Raw genomic sequence first — 26024 nt, 5'->3', positions numbered from 1 at the left:
CCCTCCCATTCCCTCTCTCCCCCCCCCTCCCATTCCCTCTCTCCCCCCCTCCCATTCCTCCTCCCCCCATTCCCTCTCCCCCCCTCCCATTCCCCATTCCCTCTCTCCCCCCTCCCATTCCCCATTCCCTCTCCCCCCCTCCCATTCCCTCTCCCCCTCCCATTCCCCATTCCCTCTCTCCCCCCCCTCCCAATCCCTCTCTCCCCCCCTCCCAATCCCCATTCCCTCTCTCCCCCCCCTCCCATTCCCTCTCTCCCCCCCTCCATTCCCCATTCCCTCTCTCCCCCCCTCCCATTCCCTCTCTCCCCCCCTCCCATTCCCCATCTCCCCCTCCCATTCCCTCTCTCCCCCCCTCCCATTCCCCATTCCCTCTCTCCCCCCCTCCCATTCCCTCTCTCCCCCCCTCCCATTCCCTCTCTCCCCCCCTCCCATTCCCCATTCCCTCTCCCCCCCTCCCATTCCCCATTCCCTCTCTCCCCCCCTCCCATTCCCCATCTCCCCCCCTCCCATTCCCATTCCCTCTCTCCCCCCTCCCATTCCCCATTCCCTCTCTCCCCCCCTCCCATTCCCCATTCCCTCTCTCCCCCCTCCCATTCCCCCCATTCCCTCTCTCCCCCCCTCCCATTCCCCATTCCCTCTCTCCCCCCCTCCCATTCCCCATTCCCTCTCTCCCCTCTCCCATTCCCCATTCCCTCTCTCCCCCCCTCCCATTCCCCATTCCCTCTCTCCCCCCCTCCCATTCCCCATTCGCTCTCTCCCCCCCTCCCATTCCCCATTCGCTCTCTCCCCGCCTCCCATTCCCCATTCGCTCTCTCCCCTCCTCCCATTCCCCATTCGCTCTCTCCCCCCCTCCCATTCCCCATTCGCTCTCTCCCCCCCTCCCATTCCCCATTCGCGCTCTCCCCCCCTCCCATTCCCCATTCGCGCTCTCCCCCCCTCCCATTCCCCATTCGCTCTCTCCCCCTCTCCCATTCGCTCTCTCCCCCCCTCCCATTCGCTCTCCCCCCCCTCCCATTCCCCATCTCCCCCCCTCCCATTCCCTCTCTCCCCCCTCCCATTCCCCATCTCCCCCCCTCCCATTCCCCATCTCCCCCCCTCCCATTCCCCATTCGCTCTCTCCCCCCCTCCCATTCCCCATTCGCTCTCTCCCCCCCTCCCATCCCCATTCGCTCTCTCCCCCCCTCCCATCCCCATTCGCTCTCTCCCCCCCTCCCATCCCCATTCTCTCTCTCTCCCCCCCTCCCATCCCCATTCTCTCTCTCTCCCCCCTCCCATCCCCATTCTCTCTCTCTCCCCCCTCCCATCCCCATTCTCTCTCTCCCCCCCTTCCATCCCCATTCTCTCTCTCCCCCCCTCCCATCCCCATTCTCTCTCTCCCCCCCTCCCATCCCCATTCTCTCTCTCCCCCCCTCCCATCCCCATTCCCTCTCCCCCTCCCATTCCCTCTCCCCCCCTCCCATTCCCTCTCTCCCCCCCTCCCATTCCCCATTCCCTCTCTCCCCCCCTCCCATTCCCCATTCCCTCTCTCCCCCCCTCCCATCCCCATTCTCTCTCTCCCCCCCTCCCATCCCCATTCTCTCTCTCCCCCCCTCCCATCCCCATTCTCTCTCTCCCCCCCTCCCATCCCGATTCGCTCTCTCCCCCCTCCCATCCCCATTCTCTCTCTCCCCCTCTCCCATCCCCATTCTCTCTCTCCCCCTCTCCCATCCCCATTCTCTCTCTCCCCCTCTCCCATCCCCATTCTCTCTCTCCCCCCCTCCCATCCCCATTCTCTCTCTCCCCCTCTCCCATCCCCATTCTCTCTCTCCCCCCCCTCCCATCCCCATTCTCTCTCTCCCCCCCCTCCCATCCCCATTCTCTCTCTCTCCCCCTCCCATACCCATTCTCTCTCCCCCCCTCCCATCCCCATTCTCTCTCCCCCCCTCCCATCCCCATTCTCTCTCCCCCTCCACCCCCTCTCTCGCACCCCACCCCCGTTCTCTCTCTCCTGCCCTCCACAACCCGTTCTCGCTCCACCCTCCACCCCGTTCTCTCTCCCGCCCTCCTTCCCCATTCTCGCTCCCCCCTCCCCCTCGTTCTCTCGCTATCCCCTTTCTCTCGCTCCCCCTCCCCCCGCCCTCCTTCCCCATTCTCGCTCCACCCTCCCCCTCGTTCTCTCGCTATCCCCTTTCTCTCGCTCCCCCTCCCCCCGTTCTCTTTCCCCCCCTCTCACTTCTCGTTCTCTCTCCCCTCACTTCCCGTTCTCTCTTCCCCTCCCCCCGTTCTCTCTCCCCCTCCCCCCTTTCTCTCTCACCCTCCCCCCGTTCTCCCTCACCCTCCCTCTCCCCTTTCTCGCTCTCTCTCCCCCTCCCTTCGTTCACTCTCTCTCCCCCTCCCTTCGTTCACTCTCTCCCCCTCCCTCCGTTCGCTCTCTCTCCCCCTCCCTCCATTCTCTCTCTCCCCCTCCCTCCATTCTCTCTCTCCCCCTCCCTCCATTCTCTCTCTCCCCCTCCCTCCATTCTCTCTCTCTCCCCTCCTCCCCCCCCCTCCATTCTCTCTCTCCCACTCCTTCCATTCTCTCTCTCCCCCTCACTCCATTCTCTCTCTCTCCCCTCCTCCCCCGTTCACTCTCTCCCCTCCCCCCCCCCCCCGTTCACTCTCTCCCCCTCCCCCCCCCGTTCACTCTCTCCCCCTCCCCCACGCTCTCTCTCTCTCTCCCCCTCCCCCACGCTCTCTCTCTCTCTCCCCCTCCCCCACGCTCTCTCTCTCTCTCCCCCTCCCCCACGCTCTCTCTCTCTCTCTCCCCCACGTTCTCTCACTCCAAGTTGCATGTTCAGCCATGAACTCATTGAATGGCGGTGCAGGCTCGAAGAGCCGAATGGCCTACTCCTGCACCTATTTTCTATGTTTCTCTCTCTCTCTCTTCTCTTCCACCCCACGCTTTCTCTTCTCTCCCCCCCCGCCTAAAACCCGTTCTCTCTCTCCAGCCCCCATTCTTTCCCTCCTTCCCCGCCGCTCTCTCTCTTCCCCCCCCCTCCCTCAACCGCTTCCCCACCACTCTCTCCCCACGCTCTCTCTCTCCCCCCCCCTACCGTTCGTTCTCTCTCACCCTCCTCCACCCGTTCTCTCTCTTACCCCCTCCCCTCCACCCTGTTCTCTCTCTCACCCTCCCCCCACCCCGTTCTCTCTCTCCCCCTCCCTCCACCCTGTTCTCTCTCACCCCCTCCTCTCTCTTACCCTCTCCCCCCACCCTGTTCTCTCTTACCCCCTCTCCCCACCCTGTTCTCTCTTACACCCTCCCCCACCCTGTTCTCTCTCTCACACCCCTCCCTGCTGTTCCCCTCTCCCCATTCTCTCTCTTTCCCCCCCACCCCGTTCTATCTCACCCTCCTCCCCCCACTTCTCTCTCTCACCTCCCTCCCTGTTCTCTCAACCCCCGCCCCGTTCTCTCTCACCCCCCTCCCCGTTCTCTCTCACCCCTTCCCCGTTCTCTCTCACCCCCTCCCCCCACTCTCTCACCTCCTTCCCCCCTCCCCGTTCTCTCTCATCCCCCCTCCCGTTCTCTCCCCCCCACCACTCATCCCCTCCCCCGCCCCGTTCTCTCTCACCTCCCTCCCCCCACACTCTCTCACCTCCTTCCCCCCTCCCGTTCTCTCACCCCCCTCCCCCCCACCCCGTTCACTCATCCCCTCCCCCGCCCCATTCTCTCACCCCCTCCCCGTTCTCTCACCTCCCTCCCTGTTCTCTCTCACCCCCCACCCCGTTCTCTCTCTTTCCCCCGCACCCCGTTCTCTCTATCTCACCCTCCTCCCCCCAGTTCTCTCTCACCGCCCTCCCGTTCTCCCTCTCACCTCCCTCCCTGTTCTCTCTCAACCCCCGCCGCGTTCTCTCTCTCACCCCCCTCCCTGTTCTCTTTCTCACCCCTTCCCTGTTCTCTCACCCCCTCCCCCCACACTCTCTCACCTCCTTCCCCCCTCCCCGTTCTCTCATCCCCTCCCCCCCACCCCGTTCACTCACCCCCTCCCCCCCACCCCGTTCACTCATCCCCTCCCCCCACCCCGTTCTCTCTCTCTCACCCCCTCCCCCCACCCCGTTCTCTCTCAACCCTCTCTCCCCCCTTCCCGTCCTCTCTCTCTCCCCGCCCGCCCGCCCTCTCTACTCTCTCTCCCCTCCCCAGGTTCTCTCTCTCTCTTCTCCCCTCCCCCCGGGGCCCCGCGGGTTGCAGCGCTGTGCGGGGGCTCGGGGCTGGGTGATTAACGTGTTCGGGGCCCCACTTCCGGTTCCGGACATCAGGGGGACGCATGCGCAGAATATCGTTAGGACAAATTTTGCTGGGAAGGGGCGGGGTCAGGAGGGGCATGCGCAGAAAACAGCTTGTAAAAATTGTTACTTTTGATATTTAAAATGAAAGATGACACTGCAGCATTTGGGATTTCTATCAGTTAATTTATATAAAAGCCGAGAGCTAGCAATATTTCTGTGCTGCTGGTTTTTAAAGGATAGGTGTGAACAAGATAATTACTCCTAAACTTCAAAGAGTTGTTTAAATAAAAAATCAAAATGAATCTCAGTTGCTGCAGTCATCAATATTACGAAACTTTGCTTGGAGTTCAGATCAGCCAAACACTTTAAATCTACACATGGATGCAATTAACACAAAAGCTTTACTCATACTGTATTTCTAACGTCAGCTTAAAGGCAATTACTCATCACGGCAACATCTATTTGAAAGGACCAGTATGCTCTTTATTTATTTACTTTTAAAATAAGGCTACATTGTAGCTTCATTCCTCTGGTGAGTACTTATAAACAAGCAAAAATGTTGTTCCAATTGCTCTACCGGCACAGGCACGATGGACCGAATGGCCTCTTTCTACACTACATGATTCTATGATTCTACTAATCTTCTGACTCAATTGATTTTCTTCCTGACATAAAACAGAAAATGCTAGAAATATACAGCAGCTCAGTCAGCATCTGTGAAGAGACAATACATTTCAAGTGCATACACCTTAAGTCAGATCTGTTCTTTTGCTTTCATTGATAAATTGTTGGATAATTGTTGGAGTTGGACAAGTATCTGAAGGAATAAAAATTGCAGGGCTATGGGGAAAGGGCAGGGGAGTAGGACTTTCTGAGAGTCGGCATGGGTTCGATGGGCTAAATGGCCTTCTTCCGTGCTCTAACCATTCTATGATTCTATGAAATTGTCGATGGTAAAATTGCAATTTTACTGATTTTGTTGTGAATGAATGAATTTGGCACTTTTCAACAAAATACAGTATAAATATTATGAATACACAAACAAATTTGATTGATGCCTTTTTCACATTTTATTCCTGGACTTTAGATTTTTGAGGCATTTCATTTTTTTTCCTTGCTAATTGCCAGCCTCCCTTTCTCCCCAGGTTCCCTCTAATACTTTGACCAAGTGGCTATATTTTATGTGTGAGGCTAGAAAGTAAGTGCTGGCTGCTATTCAATCATGGAAACTTTACAGCTAGGCCTCATCCTGTCTTCATCATGCACTTCATGCAAGGTTTCTGGATAGTGAGTTGGGGAGCAGAAACCCTGCACAGCATTCTCTTCTCTAAACTAGGAAATCCGAGCTAAATTGCAGTGCCAACTCAGCACTGACCAGGAGGGTTCAAGCTTGGAACCGATCTGGCATGAATGGCCCAACTACTCAGTGAGTCAATACGTTGAGCCATCGGGGAGCACGTATAATGCTCTACACTTTAAAGGTGGTACTACCATTTCACCTGGGAAGATGCACAATAATGCAATGCCTTTAGTTATATTGAGTCACTAGCAGCAGCAGCTACACTACTGATGTGGCAATTGGCAATTGACTCTTTTGCAGCATAAGTGAAATATTGAAGTAGCATACTGAGATTTCTGCTAGAATAGGATTATTTCAAAGATTCCTACAAAGCTCCAGTTTGCTGCTGTACTGGGTAATGCTAACCAGGGAGTTTGTTACCATCATTGATGTAAGTTAGGGCTTTCTTATTCAGCAATCAATGTTACTTACATCAGAATTATACCTGATACAAAGATTTATTTACTCTTCGGATTAGGGTGGCCTGCAGTCAGCTGATAAAATGCAAGCATCTGCAAGACAGCACAAGCCCTGTACTTTATTATCCTATCTGAAGTGGAGCACTCTGTTTCCTTACAGTGCTCCATTCAGTGGCCCAGCTGAGAACTGGCAAGTCTCCCTTGATGAAAGTGTTGAGTGTGAATGCTATTCAAAGGCAGGCACAGACTGCTGGACTTATTTCACACTGAAATCAGGCAGCAGTGTAATTTGATCAAATTTAAACTGTTACATTTGTATTAGTTTACTGCTCAATTTGATGATTGTCTTGAAGAAGATACTGCTGTACATGTATATTTAAGATGATGGTCACTTGTTCAGTGTTTTGATATTTGCTGTGATTTGGAATTCAGTAGCAGGAGGGTGAGGTATGGAAAATCCTCCTTTACAATGTCATTGTCAGAAATAACGAGACAATAGCATTTTTCTGTTTTTTACCCTGTCATTTCATTGTTTTCAAAATGATGCTGAGATTCTTGTGATAGGATATTAGTTGGGATGTTTAATGCAAGATAACAAATCTGCATCACTGTAGTGTTAGAAAAGATTCTGTGCTACAACTTAACTAATTCCTACTTTGAATTAAACATTTCAGTTCTCTTCAAATTCAACTAATCTCAGACATACCTATTTGCAGAAAAGTGTCTCAGTGGCAAAATGCTCTTATGCCTGTATCAATATTTCAGTGAATTTAGTAGTTTGATGCAAGCATTCTGTGGTTACCAGCAAAAAATAAGCAGCAGCAGACTAAGCACAGATATTGCAGATGACACAAAACTTGAAAGTATAGTGAACAGTGAGGAGGATAGTGATAGATTTCAAGAGGACATAGACAGGCTGGTAGATTGGACGGACACGTGGTAAATGAAATTTAACACAGAAAAGTGCGAAGTGATTTGGTAGGAAGATCGAAGAGAGGCAATATAAACTAAAGGGTACAATTCTAAAGGGGGTGCATGAATAGAGAGACCTGGGGGTATATGTGCAAAAATCATTGAAGATGGCATGGCAGGTTGAGAAAGCAGTTAAAAAAGCTTCCTGGGCTTCATAAATAGAGGCATGGAGTATAAAAACAAGGAAGTTATAATCAATTTTTATAAAACATTGGTTCTGCCTCAACTGGAGTATTGTGTCCAATTCTGGGCACTGCACTTTAGGAAGGATGTGAAGGCCTTAGAGAAGGTGCAGAAAAGATTTACAAGAATGGTTTAAGGGACTTCAATTACATGGATAGATTGAAGAAGCTGGGGTTGTTCTCCTTAGAGCAGAGAAGGTTGCAAGGAAATTTGATAGAGGTGCTCAAAAGCATGGCGAGTCTAGACCGAGTAGCTAGAGAAAAACTGTTCCCATTGGCAGAAGAGTCAAGAACCAGAGGGGACAGATTTAAGGTGATTGGCAAAAGAACCAAAGGTGACATGAGGAAAAACTTTTTTATGCAGTGAGTGGTTATGACTTAGAATGCACCGCCTGAACAGGAGGCAGTCTTAATCGTGGCTGAAGGGAAAAAAATGCAGGGCTATGGGAAAAGGGCGGGGGAGTGGGACTAGCTGACGTGCTCTTGCAGAGAGCTGACATGGGCTTGATGGACCAAATGGCCACCTTCTGTGCTGTAACCATTCTATGATTCTATGATTAGTAAATCCTACATTTTTGCTTTAACTCCTTTGTCTTTTAAAATGTATCAAGAGAAATTATTGGAACAGAATGAAGCTACGAGGGAATCAGATTACAGATCCCCAGTGGATGGCAGACTTGGTTTACAGTTTGACTGTGACATGGATATCTCTTCAAGTCACCACTATACATATCTGTTCCCATTAAAGGAACAAATTCAAGATCCAACACAACTATTTAAAACAAAAAAACTCCTCTGCTTATCACTCATCACTCATCTTTAACTCCTGGAGCACCATTGACAGGATATGTCTTACTTGTGCTCTCGACTGGCTGTACCACTGATGAGTTATCCTGTGCTCATTTTGCCTTCTGAACATTGGCTGATTTTAGCTTAATCATTTCAACTGGTAGCTCCAATGATGAAACTAGGTTACACCATGATTGGTCTTAAAGCCTCTCGCTGGAGTCAGTGGTACATCAGTGTCTGAAACACATATGGGCCACTCCCAATTTATAAATGGGAGGATGCAAAAGGCAGGTGAAAATAGGTATATAGGTTTCTGGAATTTAAACTAAATTAGTTACATAATAAAGGTTAGATTGGGTATTTTATTCTTAGACTGCTAACAGGCCGAGCGAAATGACTATCACTGGCTATGAAAGTTTTGCAAGTATTCGGCTCATGCACTGTCTCTCTGAAATAAATACAGACATTCCTTCACAAATTTATTCCACATACAATATTATTTATACTTGGCTCCTAAAATTAAAATCTATTTTAATTCATGATGGATGAGGGGACTGTGTGAAAGGAAATGTGAGTAGCCACAGATGGTCTGCCACCTAATCCTATCCTGCAATGGAAAGGGTAAGCAAACTGAGCAGTGTATGCCACTTACAATTATTGAGATTTAATCTGCACAGTCTGCTTTCTTTGAAATACTCTTGCCCAGATATTCAGAATATACATCATCCTGTTTTTCTTTTAACTCAAAACTTTTTAATACATTTTTTGGGAAGAGTCTGAGAAATGTTGGGAAGACGCTACAGTATGTGAATCATGAACTGGCTTCACATGCAACACTTTACCCAATACAATGCTGCTTTCTCTTATACTGAGGGACAGTTGTTATAATATTACAGTACCTGTAATAAAAGTATTCCAATGTTAGGAGTTGTTTTAACCCTATGGAACTAAATCAAACATTTAAGCTTAATTTTAGCTATTTTTTAAAACAAATTAAATACTTTCATTCTGCTCTATACCACCCCCCCCCCCTGCCCAGTCGCTCTATTATATGTATAACTTTAATTTACTTTGTTTTCTATCTTATCAATCTGCTCTATATTTTATTATCTTTTCCCTAAAAAATTTAGTTTAAAACCATTATTGACATTGCTTTTTTGGCCTCCTGTTCCAACCGTTCATTTTGGGTAGAAGGCGAGACAGTTTAGAGAAGCTAGCTTTTATTGGTTAAAAATGAATTAATTGTAAGGCCAGATTTTCAATCAATTGAAAAGCCAAACATAGATGATTGACAAGATTACATCACAGATTCAGCCCAGCCAATGATGTAACCATTCTACCATTAAGTACACTCAGCAGGCTGTGGAGATCGACAGAACCCAGCTAAATAAAGACTTCATGTACTGCAACTAGTTAAATAATGCACTTAAAGTTAAATAATATTGTAAGACTTAAAGTTATAATTATAAATATAGAAGAAAGAAAGAATAGAGAGAATGGCTCAGTGAGCAGTAGTTTTAAAAAAACCAGTTCATTTAAAAAACATTTTTAAAAGATTTAGTAATATTAGGGTCCATCAGTAATATCTGACATCTAACATCCGAGTCACACTATTACTTTAACATTAGGGTTTGTTTCAGAATCATATGCGAAAACTTTACAAAAACACTGCTGACTCACAAACTGGAATTTCCCTACTTCCTGGCTCTCTAAGGGATAATCATTAATAAAAAGAATTTTTTTTAAATTTAAAGAATTAAAAAAATGTTTTTCCTAATTAACAAAATCTTGCATTTATATAGAAAAATACCCCAAGGTGCTTCACAGAGATAATATAGGAAAACGGACACTGAGCCAAAGAAGTAGAGATTGGGCCGGAATTTCCTGGAACAGGTCATTTCACAGCATACGCCTTTAGTTAGACTTTTTCCTGCACCCTTCAGCTCAAACACTTTTGGCACCCTAAATTGCTGGAAATGCAAGCTGATAACGAGGGCAACAGGGCACCTGGGACATTAGTCAATGGCGGGATCAACACTGTCTCTCCTTAACCAATAAGATTTAAAGATTGAGAAATTTGCTTTGCATTTGTGCACATGCTGGGTGTTGAATCTAGTAAAACTCCTAGGTCCCTTTCACCTTCATCCTTAAGTCGAGGTGGTGAGCCCCGGTCAGCTGTATTTTTGTGGAGCTAGGATGAGTACCTTCTGGCTCCAAAAACGACAACTTTGGAAAAGATTTGTGACTGTTCTTTGAGCAGCTGCCAGCAGTCCCTTAAAGGACTGCCAGTTCAGTCTTCAAGACCTGGTACAACTGGGCGGAGTTTGGGCTGCACAAGCTCTGCCCACTTGTACCTTAATCTAGGACCTTGAGTTACACCTGTTTCAGGTGAGTGGCCTGCTCACCCATTTGCAGGCCTGCCTGAATATGGCATAGGGTGGGCTTTCAGCATCAATGGAGTGGCCCATGATTTTTAACTCGTGGCTGCCTGTTTTTAAAGGTGTAAAACAGCCATGAGTTGAATTTCTCCTCCATCGTCTGCAAATGGTAGGAGTTCTTTGGAAACGTAGCTGTTCATAAACACTGATTTTTAAAAGCGTGTTGCTATAGATGAACAAAAGAAATCATAATAAAAATGAAAAGACAGTCAAGCTCATTATTTCATGATACCATCTACACTCCGCCCTTCTTGAGATTTCAAATGTCAGCCTGCCGGGGTGCCAAGACCCATAGGTATCTCCTAACACATTGCTTGCATATCTGATTGTGATCTGACTCATGGGGATTCATTTTGGGATCACCTGCATGTTTCTTTAAGATTAAGTTTAATTTGAAGATCTCACCTGTGAGCAGCGGCTGCGCAGATACTGGAGACGGAGGCATACACTCCAGTTCCCCAGACTGATAGCTTGGAGTGATCACAACGCGGTGGACACAGCACTTCCACCAGCTCCTCCGTGTAGCTAGCACCTCGGGTGGCACAGTCAATTGAAATTGGCACTTGAAGAATAAAGCATATTCTGTAATATAACTCACAATGAATGTCAAAGGAGCAGAACTATCCAAGATGTCCCTTCAGCAATCATTAAAAAAAATTCTAATCCAAACATATTAGAGACATAACATGATAACAGCTTTACAATGTGGCAGAAGTTTTTCCTTTTACATTGAATAGGCAATACACAATAAATTTACATTGTATGACTTCATAAAGGAGAATACACATCTGGTGCACCGGATCGGTATAAGAACACATTATTGTGCCACAATAAATACATTGATTGCTTGTAAAGATTTTTTTAAAGTATTTTAAACGGAACATGTCTAATAAAACAAAGCAAGCATGCAGGGAGCCATTATTGTTCACAAAACGTACCTGCTCCATGGTCTCCCCTTGCTGGTGAGGTAAATGTTAAGATGCCTGCACACATCAAAACGAACAACATCTTGTAATTCCAGAGCATTACTTTCAAACGTAAGTTTAAGAATCAGTCACACCAGTTAGAGAAATTAGAAATGATAGCTTGTGTAAAACATGATACACAGTACAGTCCACTCCGATAATTCAAAGCCATTTTTCTACGGAAAAATGTGAACTAAGCAATCGAAATGTGTGAGCAAATTGGGAGTTTGGTGCTAAAAGCGAACGATGAAGTAATTTAAAATAAGCAACTTTGAATTGAAAGTATACTGTACACAATACTAGAACACAGTTGCTTTTTCTGAAAATCCCTTTAAACTGCAGGTTCACGAGTTAGCGCGGTTGGATTGTTCCTCTGGAGATATTTGCATCTCCTGGGTTTCTGACCCGGTAATGCCCATTCGCTGTGCAAGTTCACTTTACCTGCGCGTTCACCTCTTCCGTATCCCAGTTCTAAATCTACCCGATACATACAAAGCAGAGCGGCTGGGACAGGGTACGAGCCGGCTGCTCTGCCTCCAGGGCTGGATTGTACTGTAGTGAAGTCAGAACCCGGGACCGCGCATAACCACTACCCCCCAATCTATGCCGGGTCTTATTCTATGTCGCTCTGGTGTTTCAGGTGAACTCAGTGGCTCCCCTTACATAGGATATACGGCACAGAAACAGGCCATTCGACCCAAACACTCCACCTGCTCTGAAGGTGTTTGAATCTCCAACTGGTGGACTGATCGAGTTCACCGTCACAGTAGTTTGCCGAATCGTTGATGGAAATGAAGCACTTACCGAGAGAAAGGATCGCCGTGGTGAGAATGGACATGGTAACAGCAGCCAGAGTCTCCCAGTCCGAGAGCTACAGTAAATGACAAACCGCACAAGGTGAATAGTACCGAGAACGAGTCGCTCCAGAAACAATGCAACAAAAGTACAGGATAGCGTCTGAAACAAAACACCTTTCAAAGGAAAGTTTACCATATCATTTTCAAACGGAGTTAGCAATTATTTGCAAAACAGGAGCGCCACAATTGAACGGGGTGAAGTCCCTTCCAACTGTCCCAGCAACAGTCCGCACCCAGAATGTTGACTAACGCTTTATTTTGCTTTCTGGGGGCATCTCTCGGTTTATCTACTAGCATTGTAGTCAATACATCAAATGACAAGAGTAGGACAGATCCGTAGTCACAACACAGTCACCTTGCTGTTTGCTCATTCTTGTGATCTCATTGACGAAACTTCACAGCAACCGTGACATGTTTTCTATTATAATCAACAGCATTTGGTATTGGAGCTGTATCGTCAATTCTAACTTCCACACAGTTGTTCGATATCCTGCAGTTTATTTACGATCCATGCAGATTAATAACAGCATTGAAGTTCACTGTGCAGAACCTGGACTTTATTAACAATAACTTAGGTCTACCCTTCCCCACTATTCTCCAGTGAAGACCCCTGTACAGAAGGTTCCTACTCACAGGTGTAAAGCACTTCCACCGTTTGCTGCTGGTACCAGCCGATCTTCTCCTTCACACTGTGGATTTTCTGAGCTGCCGGAATCAGCAAAAGTCTCCAAACTCACGCTCAGCCCCAAACTTCTCAAATTCACCTAAATACGCCCGGTTGCGTCACGCCGAGGCGTTCCAGATGTGCAATTTTGCGAATGACGGGATTTTTCATATTAAGATCTGGCATTCTGGTGGCAATTGGATTTTTCAAATACGAAGAATTCAAAGCGAGTGGCGATGATTTGTGAGCGGATGTGTAAGGATAGTAAAACATCTGCGCTGATACCAGCGATCGGCTTCTGTAAGTGGACGGGCCAGACTCAGAGATCACAGATAGGGGATGTGGAAAATCACAAAACTGAAAATCTCCAGAACTGAAAATCACAAAACTGAAAATCACAAAACTGAAATCAAAGCTAAAACAAAACAAAACACAGCAGCTTCCCTCAATATTCTGGAACCCTTTGGTCTGAAAGCATTGTCAGATGCATTACATTCCAGCATCCTGGCACGCAATAGTAATGGCTTTAATGGCACCAAGTTTGGACCATCTTATAGAAAATTGCTGACAAACCAAATTCCAGTGACGGGCAAATCACTTTCCCCATTACATTTATGTTTCTAATGATTGATAATGATAGTCAGTATTTTCATTCTGACCAATAATATACTGTAAGTGCGCTCCCCAGTTAGGATGACCTAACAACCTGCATTTATATAGCACCTTTAACACAGAACAATATCCTAAGGCGCTTCATAGAAACAACATTCGACAAAAAAAACCTGATTGTAAGAAACAATGAAAGGACTCGGTATCATCATCAAAACTTTATTTCTAGAATTGTTTCAATTAGTAACAATACTTTATTGAGACAACAAAATACTATCAGCATCTGATCAGAGCTGTGAGCAGCGGGGTGGTGGATGCTCCATGTTGAACACCACTCAATAGGTTCATTTTTAATCTAGCTAGTGGGGAGGGAGTTGCTGTCAACAATAGAAGTCATGCTGGAATAAAAACAGAAAATGCTGGAAATACTCAGCGGGTCAGGCAGCATCTGTGGAGAGAGAAATAGAGTTAACGTTTCAGGTCGATGACCGTTGGTCAGAACTGGGGTCATATTGGTCTGGTTTGTTCAAGGAAACCTCCTTTTTCCAGTTACCCCTCAAACATAAATGCTTCCATTTTGTTTTGCAAACCAAAACATGGAATGTGGAGTTTGCAGTGTAAAGTTCCGTTATGTATACAGGTTCCTGCTGGAACAGGGAGTATTCCCCGGGTCCTCAGGTGATCCTTGTGGAAATGTTGAGATTATTCTGGTTGGCCGAGTTTGTGGCCCTCTCGTATTTTATTGAAACATTAATTTCTTCATAAGCTGCCTTTTATTATCTCCAATGATTGATTACATTTCTTAGATACAAAATTCTATCATTTAGTAAGGTTTCTTCTCTACCTCCAGTTCTCCACTGTCAAAGTATAAATAACAAATGCGATGTCATTTTACATAGCCAGCTTACTAATAAATACTGTATATAATTTATTTAAAAAAAATCAGTACAAGCACATAATTCCAATCCAACGTTGTAATCTGACTGAAGTCATTACTAACACCACGGCCGGAATCAGCCCTGCGAGTGTGGGTTTGGAGGCGGGCCCGCTGTCAAAATGATCCTGATTAACAGCAGAGCAGAAGTCTGCTCTGAACCTGCCTCCGTGTTAATTTCTCAACTTTCGGGTCTGCGACGGATTGCAGATCCGACACCAAGTGGCGGACCAATCAATTAAGATGCTTAAGAGGCAATTTAAAGGTATTTAAAAGGATTTTACCCAGGCACTTATCCTTTTACCAAGCTTTCAATGAGTTTGCCATCCCTCGGGTTTCACGCCAAGTGCGTCGGGTTCTCAGTGACTCTCCATTGCTTTGGCTAGTTGACAGCAGCAGAAGTGGTATAAAAGCTACCATTTCACAGCTGTTCACTTTCCAATGTCAGAAGATGAAGCCTTCAGGATTTGGAAGAAAGTTTTGAGCTTGTATGCGGTTTGGAATTGTTTGCAGTGAACTTGCTATTCACTGTCACCTCCTTGGAGCAACTTCATTCACCATTGACAAATCACTCCTGTCATTTCAACCTCACCTGCCATCTATTCCAGCAGCATTGGTGCCCTTGAAAAAAATCTCACCTTGGTCCTCAGAATCCCACCACGATCAGCCCCTGCACCAACATCACTAGGCAAACCAGCATCACCAACAACACCAACCTTCTCCGCAAACACCTGATGCTGCACAGGACAGAGGGCATCAGCACCTGACCACATTGCTGCCCAAGAGGCCAGGGATGGCCTTGCCATGGCCATATTTTCTTCACTTGACACTGTACACCCTGGCTGCCACATGATGCGCCAGGTTGGCACCCCAACCCCACACCAACACCATAAAGCATCCCTGCAATGCCCAAGCCATTCCTTTCACACTCACCATTGTGGGGGTATCCTTATGTCTGACCATTCACTACAACTCACTAAGCCACTTCCAAAGGTGCACACAGATCTGTCCAAGAACACAAGGTCCTCAAAATAATGTTTTCAATGTTTGACAACACATTAACCGAAACTCTACATGAACATTGGCTAAAAGACCCAAGTATCTACCCTTGTGACTAGTAATTGGTATTGGACAAGGATGAGGGTGAGTGTGAGGGGTGGCTAGTAAGATGGGGAAGTGATAATGTAGGTAGATAGAGAGAGAGAGAGGGATGGATGGAGGTGCAAGGTCAGTTGGTGTGAGTAAGAATGTGCAGGAGCAGGGTAGGGAAGACAGAGTGATGGATACTTGATGAGTGGCACAGCAGGATGAGGTCGAGTGTGGCTTTGCGGTAATGTTTTGTGATCTAATGAGATCATTGAAAGGTTTGTACCACTGCAGCTAGGTCCTTTTGATGATATCCTTGCTTGTGTCCTTCTGTGCAATGTGCAACCAGACTGCGTTGGTGCCCGGGGAGGTCTCTTCCATCCATTGAAAGGGAAGAGAATATCCCTGCATGCTGTGATTCCCTCCATAAGCATCTGGAGAGAGTCATGGGAAAGCCTGGGTGCAGCCATGTATGTACCTTTGTGCAGAGCTCGTAAGTGTTTGCAGCACCTCAATGTTATAAAACAGCTGTCAAAAAAAGTTGCCCATGGTTCCTTTAAGGAAACTGCCTGATGATGTGTCATCAAATGTCGTCATCAGACCCACACCACCACCCAGCTTAGTGTCATCTGCAAACTTGGAGATATTACACTCAATTCCTTCATCCAAATCATTGATGTATATTGTAACTTGCTGGGGTCCCAGCACTGAGTCCTGCGGCACCCTACTAGTCACTGCCTGCTATTCTGAGAAGCACCCCTTTATCCTGACGCTTTGCTTCCTGTCTGCCAACCAGTTTCCTATCCACGTCAATAAATTACTCCCAATACCATGTGCTTTAATTTTGAACACTAATCTCTTGTGTGGGACCTTGTCAAAAGCCCAAATACACCACATCCACTGGTTCTCCCTTGTCCACTCTACTAGTTACATCCTCAAAAAATTCTAGAAGATTTGTCAAGCATGATTTCCCTTTCATAAATCCATGCTGATTTGGACCGACCCTGTCACTGTTTCCAAATGCGCTGCTATTTCATCTTTAATAATTGATTCCAACATTTTCCCCACTACTGATGTCAAGCTAACTGGTCTATGATTACCCGTTTTCTCTCTCCTTTTTTAAAAAGTTGTGTTACATTAGCTACCCTCCAATCCATAGGAACTGATCCAGAGTCGATAGATTGTTGGAAAATGATCACCAATGCATCCACTATTTCTAGGGCCACTTCCTTAAGTACTCTGCAATGCAGACTCTCAGGCCCTGGGGATTTATCGGCCTTCAATCCCATCAATTTTCCTAACACAATTTCCTGACTAATGGGATTTCCTTCAGTTTCTCCTTCTCGCTAGACCCTCGATCCCCTAGTATTTCCAGAAGGTTATTTGTGTCTTCCTTGGTGAAGACAGAACCAAAGTATTTGTTCAATTGGTCTGCCATTTCTTTGTTCCACATTATAAATTCACCTGATTCTGACTGCAAGGGACCTGTTATATCTCTAACTTTTGTTAGTTCTGATGAAAGGTCTTTGACCTGAACATTAATTGTGTTTCTCTCTCCACCGATGCTGCCTAACCTGCTGAGTATTTCAAGAATGGTGTTTTTGTAACAGTTTTGGTGCCTTCTGGTAACTATAAAATGGCCATGGGCCGAGGAGAACAGACTGCAGTGCCACTTTTACTCATCAAAGCCTTTTTTTTTTACAGTAAAAGGGCTGATTTCAACTATTACTGATAATTAGTCACATTAACCCAAAATGAAATGATTAAGAATACATAGAATTGTATTCAAAACAAATATCTATATTAAACATATACATTATTTTTAAATAAATCCTAAAATACCATCAAAATATATGATTAGAAAATCTCCTTCCCTAGTTTCACAGTCAAATTTGGAATGAAACTTGAATTGTCCACAATTAAAGGTGTTCTGACTCACTTTCCAGCCCTGGTGTCTGTTTCTTTTCTAAGTTCGTGGTCACAGTGGTGCTGGGTGTAGTGTTGTCTAAAACAGATTCTAACTCTGCACCCCAGTCTGAGATCTTAGCTGTAGGAAGCTGAGGTACCTGGTACTGATCAGCCTGGTTTACAGGCTCTGGTTTCCTCCTCTCATTGAACTGGTTTGCAAGTTTCACAAAGCCTGCATCATTCTTTTCTTAGAAGCAGTGGAAGAGAGAGCCCGCACTTCCTTGCGAAAGTTGGGACTCATGCCAAAGTAGATGATGGGGCTGTAGAAGCTGGCAGACTTGGCAATGAGATGGGCAAGTACACTACTGATGACCAGTGCACTATAACCCCATGCTAACCACATGGAGATTACTGCACAGGGGGACCAAGCCAGAATGAAGGCTGTACAGATTACAAAGGACATCTGTAAAACAGGGCACAGCAATTGTTATAATAGTTGCCAAAACAGCAGAAGCAAGTGGTTCCCATCACTATCTCTAAAGATATTGGTCAAGGCAGTGTCTGCAGATCAGATTATCCAAATTAAAGTTAACGTGGTTCTGATGGGAGGGGGATCTTAAGCTGGGAGAGAGCATAGTTATAACAGTCAATAAAAATTAAATTACACATCAAAAGTGTCCTATATTATTACATAAAACTGAGTTTTCAATGCTGTCCTGTCAAAATTACTGCTGAACAACTTCTCTGGCCCTGAAATTTTTTTTTCAAGTGTGGGGAGTCATTCCCTCACAATAATATTTAAACATTCTATGATTTTAAAAATAATAATACATAATTATTATATTTTTAAAAAGTTTGTTTATATTTCAGCTTCTACCTTAATCCCATCCTATCTTTAATTTGCTTTCTGTAAAATGATTAAAAAGTGAATTATAATCTGTTTTTTACTTCCTGGTTTGCTGTCTGTGAGAATTCTTCAATCCAATTGGCTGATTAGCCTGCTTGATGACTTCACTGTTGCTGGACACCACAAATCCCCTATAGATGGTGCCAGATTCAAAGTCATGCTGGAATAGGGGAAATAAATGTTTTAGAGCCCGCTAAAACTTTGTGGGCAGCTTTTTTGAGGCCAGTAACGAGCAAAAATCTGGGCCATTGTGATTTCCAAATTTTATTTAAGTTATATACATGGCTATATATCCACTTTCACCTCGTGGTCAGGCAACGGCCTGGTCTTTTCCCATTTAATTCGTATCCAGGACATTTTAATGCTAATATTCTATTATCGAGCTCTTCTCTTACCCTGGTTACATATACATCTCTAATCACTTGTCTTCATGACAGATGTCCCAGATCTTACCCGTGTTATTTCTCATTCCATATGGCATTGGTGTTTATTGATCTCTCCTCTTCTCACACACTTGTGACTGGATCTAACCATTTTTATTATGGACACATATGAGAAAATCATGACTGAGACAGAGAGGAAGAAGCGGCAGAGAAATATGCCAATATATAGGCTTTGTAGGCAAGAGAATGTTGCCTGGATCCAGTCAATCTCATAAGTGCCGTACATGTGATCTGTAGCAGTTCAAATGTACATAAGCAATACAGATAGAGAGTAGAGCATTCTTACTGCATAAATAGAAATCATTAGTCTGCAATATTAATAATCCCTTCACATTCGCAAGTCACTTATATTGAAAATCAGATATTGAATGATTTCACTTTATAACAGAAACGACTCTTGCACATTGTAGGATTGTTGAGTGTTCTGTATTACTAACCAAACAAGGTTCCAATATGTGTGTAAGATTTTCCTTGTAAAGCAAGGATAGGATATTGAAAGTAAGCATGCAGTGGACCAGCTTATGCTTTAGAGGTATTTTAATTGGTAAATACAGACATTAACTGTTTAAAAACACATTATTTCACTCTGATATGTACAATTAGAAAGATCTTCCCTCTCTCTCTGCTAGACAGGCAGGGGAGGCAGAGGGAATATTGAAGAGAGCAAGATGGCTTAAAGGAAAACAAGCAATTGTGTGAGATATCAATAGGGGAGGGGGGAAGTTATGAAGTGAAAGGGAGTTTAAAAAAAATTGTTCCTGGAATGTGGGCAATCCAGGCAAGGCTGTATTTATTGCCCATCCCTAGTTGCCCTGAGATGTGGTGATGGTGGGCCTTCCCCTTGAATTGCTGCAGTACTTGTGGTGATAGTACTCCTACAATGATGTTAGGTAGCAATTGCAGGATTTTTAACCAACAACGATGAAGGAATGATTACATATGTCCAAGTAAGGAAGGTGAGGAACTAGGAGGTGATGGTTTTCCCATTATATTGTTGTTCTTGTCCTTCTTGGTGGTAGAGGTTGCAAGGGAGACAAGTGCTATTAAAGCAAGATTGATAAGTAGCTGCAGTGCATCCTGTAGATCATAAATACTGCAGCCATAGTGTGCTGATAGAGGAGGGGTTAGGGATGCATGGGCCAAAGGTGGATGTTAGGAAGATGGAGGGGAATGTTAGGAGAGGGTAGAAGGATATTGGGGGTTTAGGGGATAGCATCATGTTATGGAGGGACAGGCAGATATTAAAGAGGTGGGGGACAGAGGGAAATGTTGGAGGCAGAGGTGATGAGGGTGATGTTAGCAGAAGAAGTAAATCCCTTCCCAGTCACGCCATTCACTATCTCATAACCAAAAGAAAAGAAAAATAGACAGAAGCAGAAGATGACACAAAGACAAAGAATGACAAACGGAAGGGGAGACAAAAATGGTGAGACATACACATATATGTAAAGAGGTGCCAATATGAAGACAACAAAGATAGGTAAAAGAAGGGTTTTATGCTCTGACCTCTCATAAGCAACACCATGGGAGATCCATGAATATAAATGATTAAAAACCTTGTATAGGATGTGCATTTCCAGTCCAAAAACGTACTTTGTGTTTTCACAATTTGTCATACCTTTGCCCCAACGTTTTCTTTCTAAAATCCTAAGGGGGAGAAATTGGCCTGGTTTGTGCCTCCCATTAGCACCTGCGGGGGGCGGTAACAGCATGCGAAGGAGTTACTGACCGGACATGGCAAATTCACTGATGCTCGCGAACTTCCCTGGCAATTTTGCGCTGGCACTAACACTTACCGCTTCATTCTCTTGCATCCCATAAATCATGATGTCATCTGGTACGCAGCGTCCCGGATGTAATATTCGCTACCACCCCCTGCAGCATTGCCGGGCATCGACAATGGCAGCTACAGGAGGCGTTATCACCTTGCCTGGCCGCTTGGGGAACGATATTTAAAGGCTGTGATGGTCAGGTAGGGCAAAAAGAAATTCTCTCACCAGTCTGGTGTCTCCTGACTTGTTTTGATGCCGTGATTCCTCAGCCCTACACTCAGAGTGCTTGGGGCTGTTATACACATAGCACAGGTCCCGTGGACTCACGGAGATAGCCTGAGGATTGATTCAAAACAACATTGGCCCTTCCCTTGAAGTGAGGGAAGGAGCCTCCAAAGACGACAGGGCTGCACGGAACATTGTTCAGCGCTCTGCTGCTACCGGCACTCTAACTCACCGTAACGCTCTAAGGGAAGTGATAGCGCTTGATTGGAGCGCTAAAGTGGAAGTTCCTGGGAGCACTTGTTTTTTTTCACCTGGCGCTATTTTTGCACTCTCTGAAAAGTTATTGCCTCAAACGAGGCGCTGTGCAATTTCTAACCCCGAGTACCTATTTGTAATGGAAACTGGCTATGTAAACATGTTAAGCTGTAGTTACACCTATTCTCCACTGGTAGTGCTATTACACCTCAGTTTTGCATCTCCAAACTCCGTAACCTGTAATGCAGAGAAACCCCAACAACTCTAGTGCTGTCTTTGACCTCCTGTTTCCTAAATTGGCATTAATTTTGCTATTTAGCTATAAATAATAATATAAAATTAAAGTGTTACATAAACATAACGACAGAATGTATGACTTTAAAATGGGGACAATTACATCTCTTCACCGTGGTCTAATTTGTCCCTGCTCTCTATCTGCCCTATACCTGAATAAATATATATATATATACACACACACATATAAAACCTCCCATGGAATGGCTCATTGGTGGTGTCAGAAGCAAGTGAAGAGTGAGACAGATGGTGGCAGCGGCGGGCAGGACGGGTTGAGAAAACAGGCTGAGATAGGTTACAGCGCTGCCTCTGGAGGAAGTACAATCAGCATGTACTACTGTTAGACTGTTACCCAATAAATTCAATGTATTGGGAACGGTACGTTGTTGCCAATTCAAAGATTTTAATATATATATATAACAACAGACATGATGGATCGAATGACTTCCTTCTGTACCATAAATTTCTATGATTCTATAAAAAATATAGTAAATATAAGAACATGTAAAGATCAAATCTGCAACAGTTATATTGTTTGGAGATGAAGTTTCTAACCCAATTTATCTCCCCTGTAGTTGTCAAGCTCTGTGTTCATCATCATTTATAATTGGTTCACCAACTCTATCGACTTTGCATGTAATATTCTAACTTTTTTCAATCTTGGATTAAGAAAACAATGATACCAGAATGGCGTCAGGTCTACTTCTTGCGCTTATTTCATAATAAGGGACTGTTGGACTGAATAAGATACAGGTGCTGTCACGAATATCAGTCACTCAGTTCACAAGTCTAGTCCGGAATTGACAGCGGAGAGCTCAGGGGAAAAACATTGCAGGAAATTTCAGGTACCCTGCCCTCAAGTTTCCAACCATTTGCATAAAAAGTCTCATGCTGCAAGCCTGAAATTTCCTGCCATGTGCTTTCTGACAAGGCACGGGATCGTAGAATTGGATATATTTAAATGTGCTGGGGCAGGGGTGGTTGATGCTGGAAGTATTATAAAAAATGCAAAAAATTAACAAAAATGAATTTTTCTTACATTACAACAGTGACTACACTTCAGAAGCACTTTGGGAAGTCCTCAGTTCATGAGAAGCGCTATGTAAATGCAAATCTTTCTTTTTGTTTTCCTATTATGTTAATCTGTCTTTTATACATTGCAGATCCAGGATTGGTGTGCTATAGTGAAATAATAGCTGGCCCCAGATGATGGACAAGCTGCAGACTTTTAATATTTTATTTTGGAATCTACAGTAAACTGAAAGCAGAAACCAGATGTGAAATGCTGGTCTAGAATTTAAGGCAGTTTAGTACCAACAAGCAAAACTGTTGTGTGTGACTGCAGTGAATTTACAACATAAGTTACACCACAGTTATTTAATCATTAGTGCTTCATCCTCTGAGAGCCTGGGCTAGTGTTTAATTTCCATTTTCTTTAGATCCCAATAGTTCCTACTGTGCAAGGCAGAGAAAGCCAGGCAGCACAGTGGAGCTTATCAGGCAACATTAACCAATCCCCCCTACATGCTTGCTGCTATAGAATTAGATAACTGTTTGGCATTGGCAACAAATTCATTGGACAATGCTGGTTTTAGTGCAGGATAACCTCAGAAGTCAAGAAGACAAGCACAACAGGAAAGAAAGGAAGAGTAAAGGGAATCAAAATTGAGACACAAGGGGTAATTCTGGACCGGCACTCCCAATGGGAAGCTGTACTGAAAGGGGACTGGAGGTCACTGTCATATATCCTACATGGCTACTGTTGGTACTATCACAAGGTGTGCCACCAGAGGGCACAGCAGTGGGAGACTTGTAGGTTACTTGTACAGGTGTGCCTGGCCTAGTATAAAAGGCAGGCCACCAGGTGTGATCCTCACTCTGGAGTTAACAAATAAAGGACTAAGGTCACTACAGTTCAAGTACAGCACACTGCCTCGTGGAGTTATTACTAGAGCATCTAAGGACACAACAGTTATAGACAGCACTACAACAGTGTAAACCTGCTTCTACAAGCCAGCCCCCTGCAAGTATGTCTCCCTCTGGGAGCAAGGGATCATGGAATTTTTGTCAGAGAAAACAGGAGAAATGAAAGCGAATTTAAAGGTTACAATTTAAATTGAGATTAGTGTTCCACAAAGTAGAAAACAGAATTAGAAAAATAGCAAATTTGGGACAAAATAAAAGAAAATATTTAAAAATGGAGTCTCAGCACCTCTTAATATGGATTCTATATAAGTAGAATCATGCTATCAGTACTAATGCTATTTTAAGATTTGTTGTCATGAACAATTAAAATATTATTCTTCATTTTTAATTATTCAATATTGCAATAAGAAGCTACATAACAGTACAGATTCCTCTTTTTGTTGTAATAAAAAAATACAACATTTGAATCTCAATATATTTAGTTTACAACATGTTAGTTTATCAAATTTGTTATAATGAAAGTCCTATGCACCACTTGAGAGTTGTAAGAACAGGTGAGTATATTCAAGACAGAGATTGACAGCTTTTTGGATACTAAGGGAATCAAGGGATATGGAGATCGGACAGGAAGGTGGATTTGAGGTCGAAGGTCAGCCATGATTTTATTGAATTGCGGAACAGGCTTGAAGGGCCGAAGGGCTTACTCCTGCTATTATTTCTTAGGTTCTTATGTGAAGTGGAAACTGATTTTGCTTTATTCTTCAATTCTTTGTGGGCCAGCATTTTATGGCTGTCATTCTTGACGTTTTACTAAAATCATTTTGGTGAAGCATACCAGTGCTAGCTTCCTAAATCAATGCCAGGTCATAACATGGATTAGATATGGCTCAGGGAGCGCACTAAATCAGACAGACTATGGGTCAGATTTTATACTGCAGCTAAATCATGCTGATAGTCCTGTATGAGTGCCTTATGCTGTGGCAGGGGGTGGCACTGTGCAAATGCTCAGATGTAGCAATAATCTATTTTCCAGAACACGTTGGGGAAATGGCCATATCCTACTGAAATGTATGTACATAAGGTCTGCCCACCAACAGGGGCATACCGTCGGAGGTCCTAGGGCCATAGGTACACTCGTGCTGGGCCTGGTATATAACCTGAACTTCACCTTTGTATCTTCACTTCTGGAAGCCATTAAAGACTGACCAGATTACACCTAGTCACTGGCTCACAGTACGGAGTTCATTGTATCATTTCATACACCACAACTGGCGACAAGGCAAATACGAACCCACTCAAAAGTATGGCGAGCACAGCACAACCGAGTACTGTTGGAATTCTCGAGAGATTCATGAGGGAGAGGATTGGGGAGATTTCATGGATCGTCTTGACCAGTTTTTCGTGGCAAATGACCTAAACAAAGACAAGGATGCAGAGAAGCGCAGGGCAGTTCTTCTCAGCGTCTGTGGCCCCATGATCTATGCACTCATCAAGAATCTGCTCTCGCCCACTATTCCTACAGAAAAGGATTACAAAGAACAGTGTGCTCTAGTTCGGGAACACCTTTAACCCACGGAAGAAATCCTCATATCCAGATATCGCTTCTATATGCACGTTTGTACAAAAGGCCAGTGTTATGTCTCTAATAAAGCAATGTGACTGAGTACTGTAGACTTGAGTAAGTGTGACCTTAGTCTCTTTATTCTGACTCCAGAGTGCTGGCACAGCATGGGAAGCCTGCTTATATACAGTGCTCCCAAGGGATGCTGGGATTCCTTGGGACTCCAACAGATGCGCCCTCTGGTGTCGGTAGAATGCTGGTTACATGGTGTAGCATACATAACAGCCAGAATGTAGCAGCATTTGTTGCTGACCCGAGATGTCTTGCAGGACCTTGCAAGTTTGGGCCTGCGTTGGAAGACATGCTGTGTGACTTTTTCGTGATCGGGGTCAACCACGAGGCGATCTTAAGTAAGCTGCTAGCTGCGGAGACGCCGGACCTCAACAAGGTCATCACCATCGCCCAGGCTTGCATGTCCACGCAGAAAAGCACGAAGCAGATATCGCTACAAAACAGGAACTCCACGGCAAGTACTGTGTACAAAATTGTATCAACGGCCGACAGAGCTGCACATGGCAGGGTCTACTCGACTGCATCTGCAAGACCGGGAGCTGCTCAAAGTTCACAATCGGGGGCCTACTCGACTGCGTATGAGAGAATGGGAGCCGCTCAAAGCCCGCCATCGGGCGCAAATCCGAGCTCAACATGTTGGCGTTGCGGGGGCAATCACCGATCCCATCAGTGCCGCTTCAGACAGTATGTATGCAGAGGGTGTGCGAAGACGGGGCATCTTCAGCGGACATGTCCACAGCAGAGCAAGCGAGCTGCGACACACCACACGGATGATGATCAATTCAGTGTGGATCTGGCGATGCAGCCCGAGGCTTTTGAGAGCTCTGAGGAGGAAATGCATAGCATACGAGCATTCCTAACAAAGAGCCAACCGATAATGATGGAGGTAAAATTACTAACAAAGAGCCAACCCATAATGATGGAGGTAAAATTAAACGGCGTGCCGGTATCCATGGAATTAGACACGGGTGCGAGTCAATCGATAATGTGCCAGAGGACTTTCGAAAAGCTGTGGGAGACCAAGGAAGAGAGACCCAAGCAGAGTCCGATTAATGCGAAGTTGCGTACCTACACCAAAGAACTCATACCAGTGATCGATAGTGCAGCACGAGGGAGTGTCGTACGAGGGAGCGGTTCATGATCTACCTTTATGGATTATCCCGGG

General features: G+C 45.1%; 1 protein-coding gene across 1 annotated transcript in view; it reads right to left on the bottom strand.

The window, feature by feature from the left end:
* The window catches only part of coch (coagulation factor C homolog, cochlin (Limulus polyphemus)), a 55758-nt gene extending 44369 nt beyond the window's left edge, over positions 1 to 11389 (bottom strand). The window contains exons 1-2 of the mRNA XM_070877891.1: positions 11320 to 11389; positions 10787 to 10943 (exon numbers count right to left, since the gene is read on the bottom strand). Coding sequence (XP_070733992.1) covers positions 10787 to 10943; positions 11320 to 11389 — 227 coding nt within the window. The remainder of the gene's footprint in view (positions 1 to 10786; positions 10944 to 11319) is intronic.
* Between the last annotated feature and the right edge of the window lie 14635 nt (positions 11390 to 26024).

Source organism: Pristiophorus japonicus, chromosome 4 (genome assembly GCF_044704955.1).
Source record: "Pristiophorus japonicus isolate sPriJap1 chromosome 4, sPriJap1.hap1, whole genome shotgun sequence".
NCBI lineage: Eukaryota > Metazoa > Chordata > Chondrichthyes > Pristiophoridae > Pristiophorus > Pristiophorus japonicus.
This window is presented reverse-complemented; position numbering and strand designations above follow the sequence as displayed.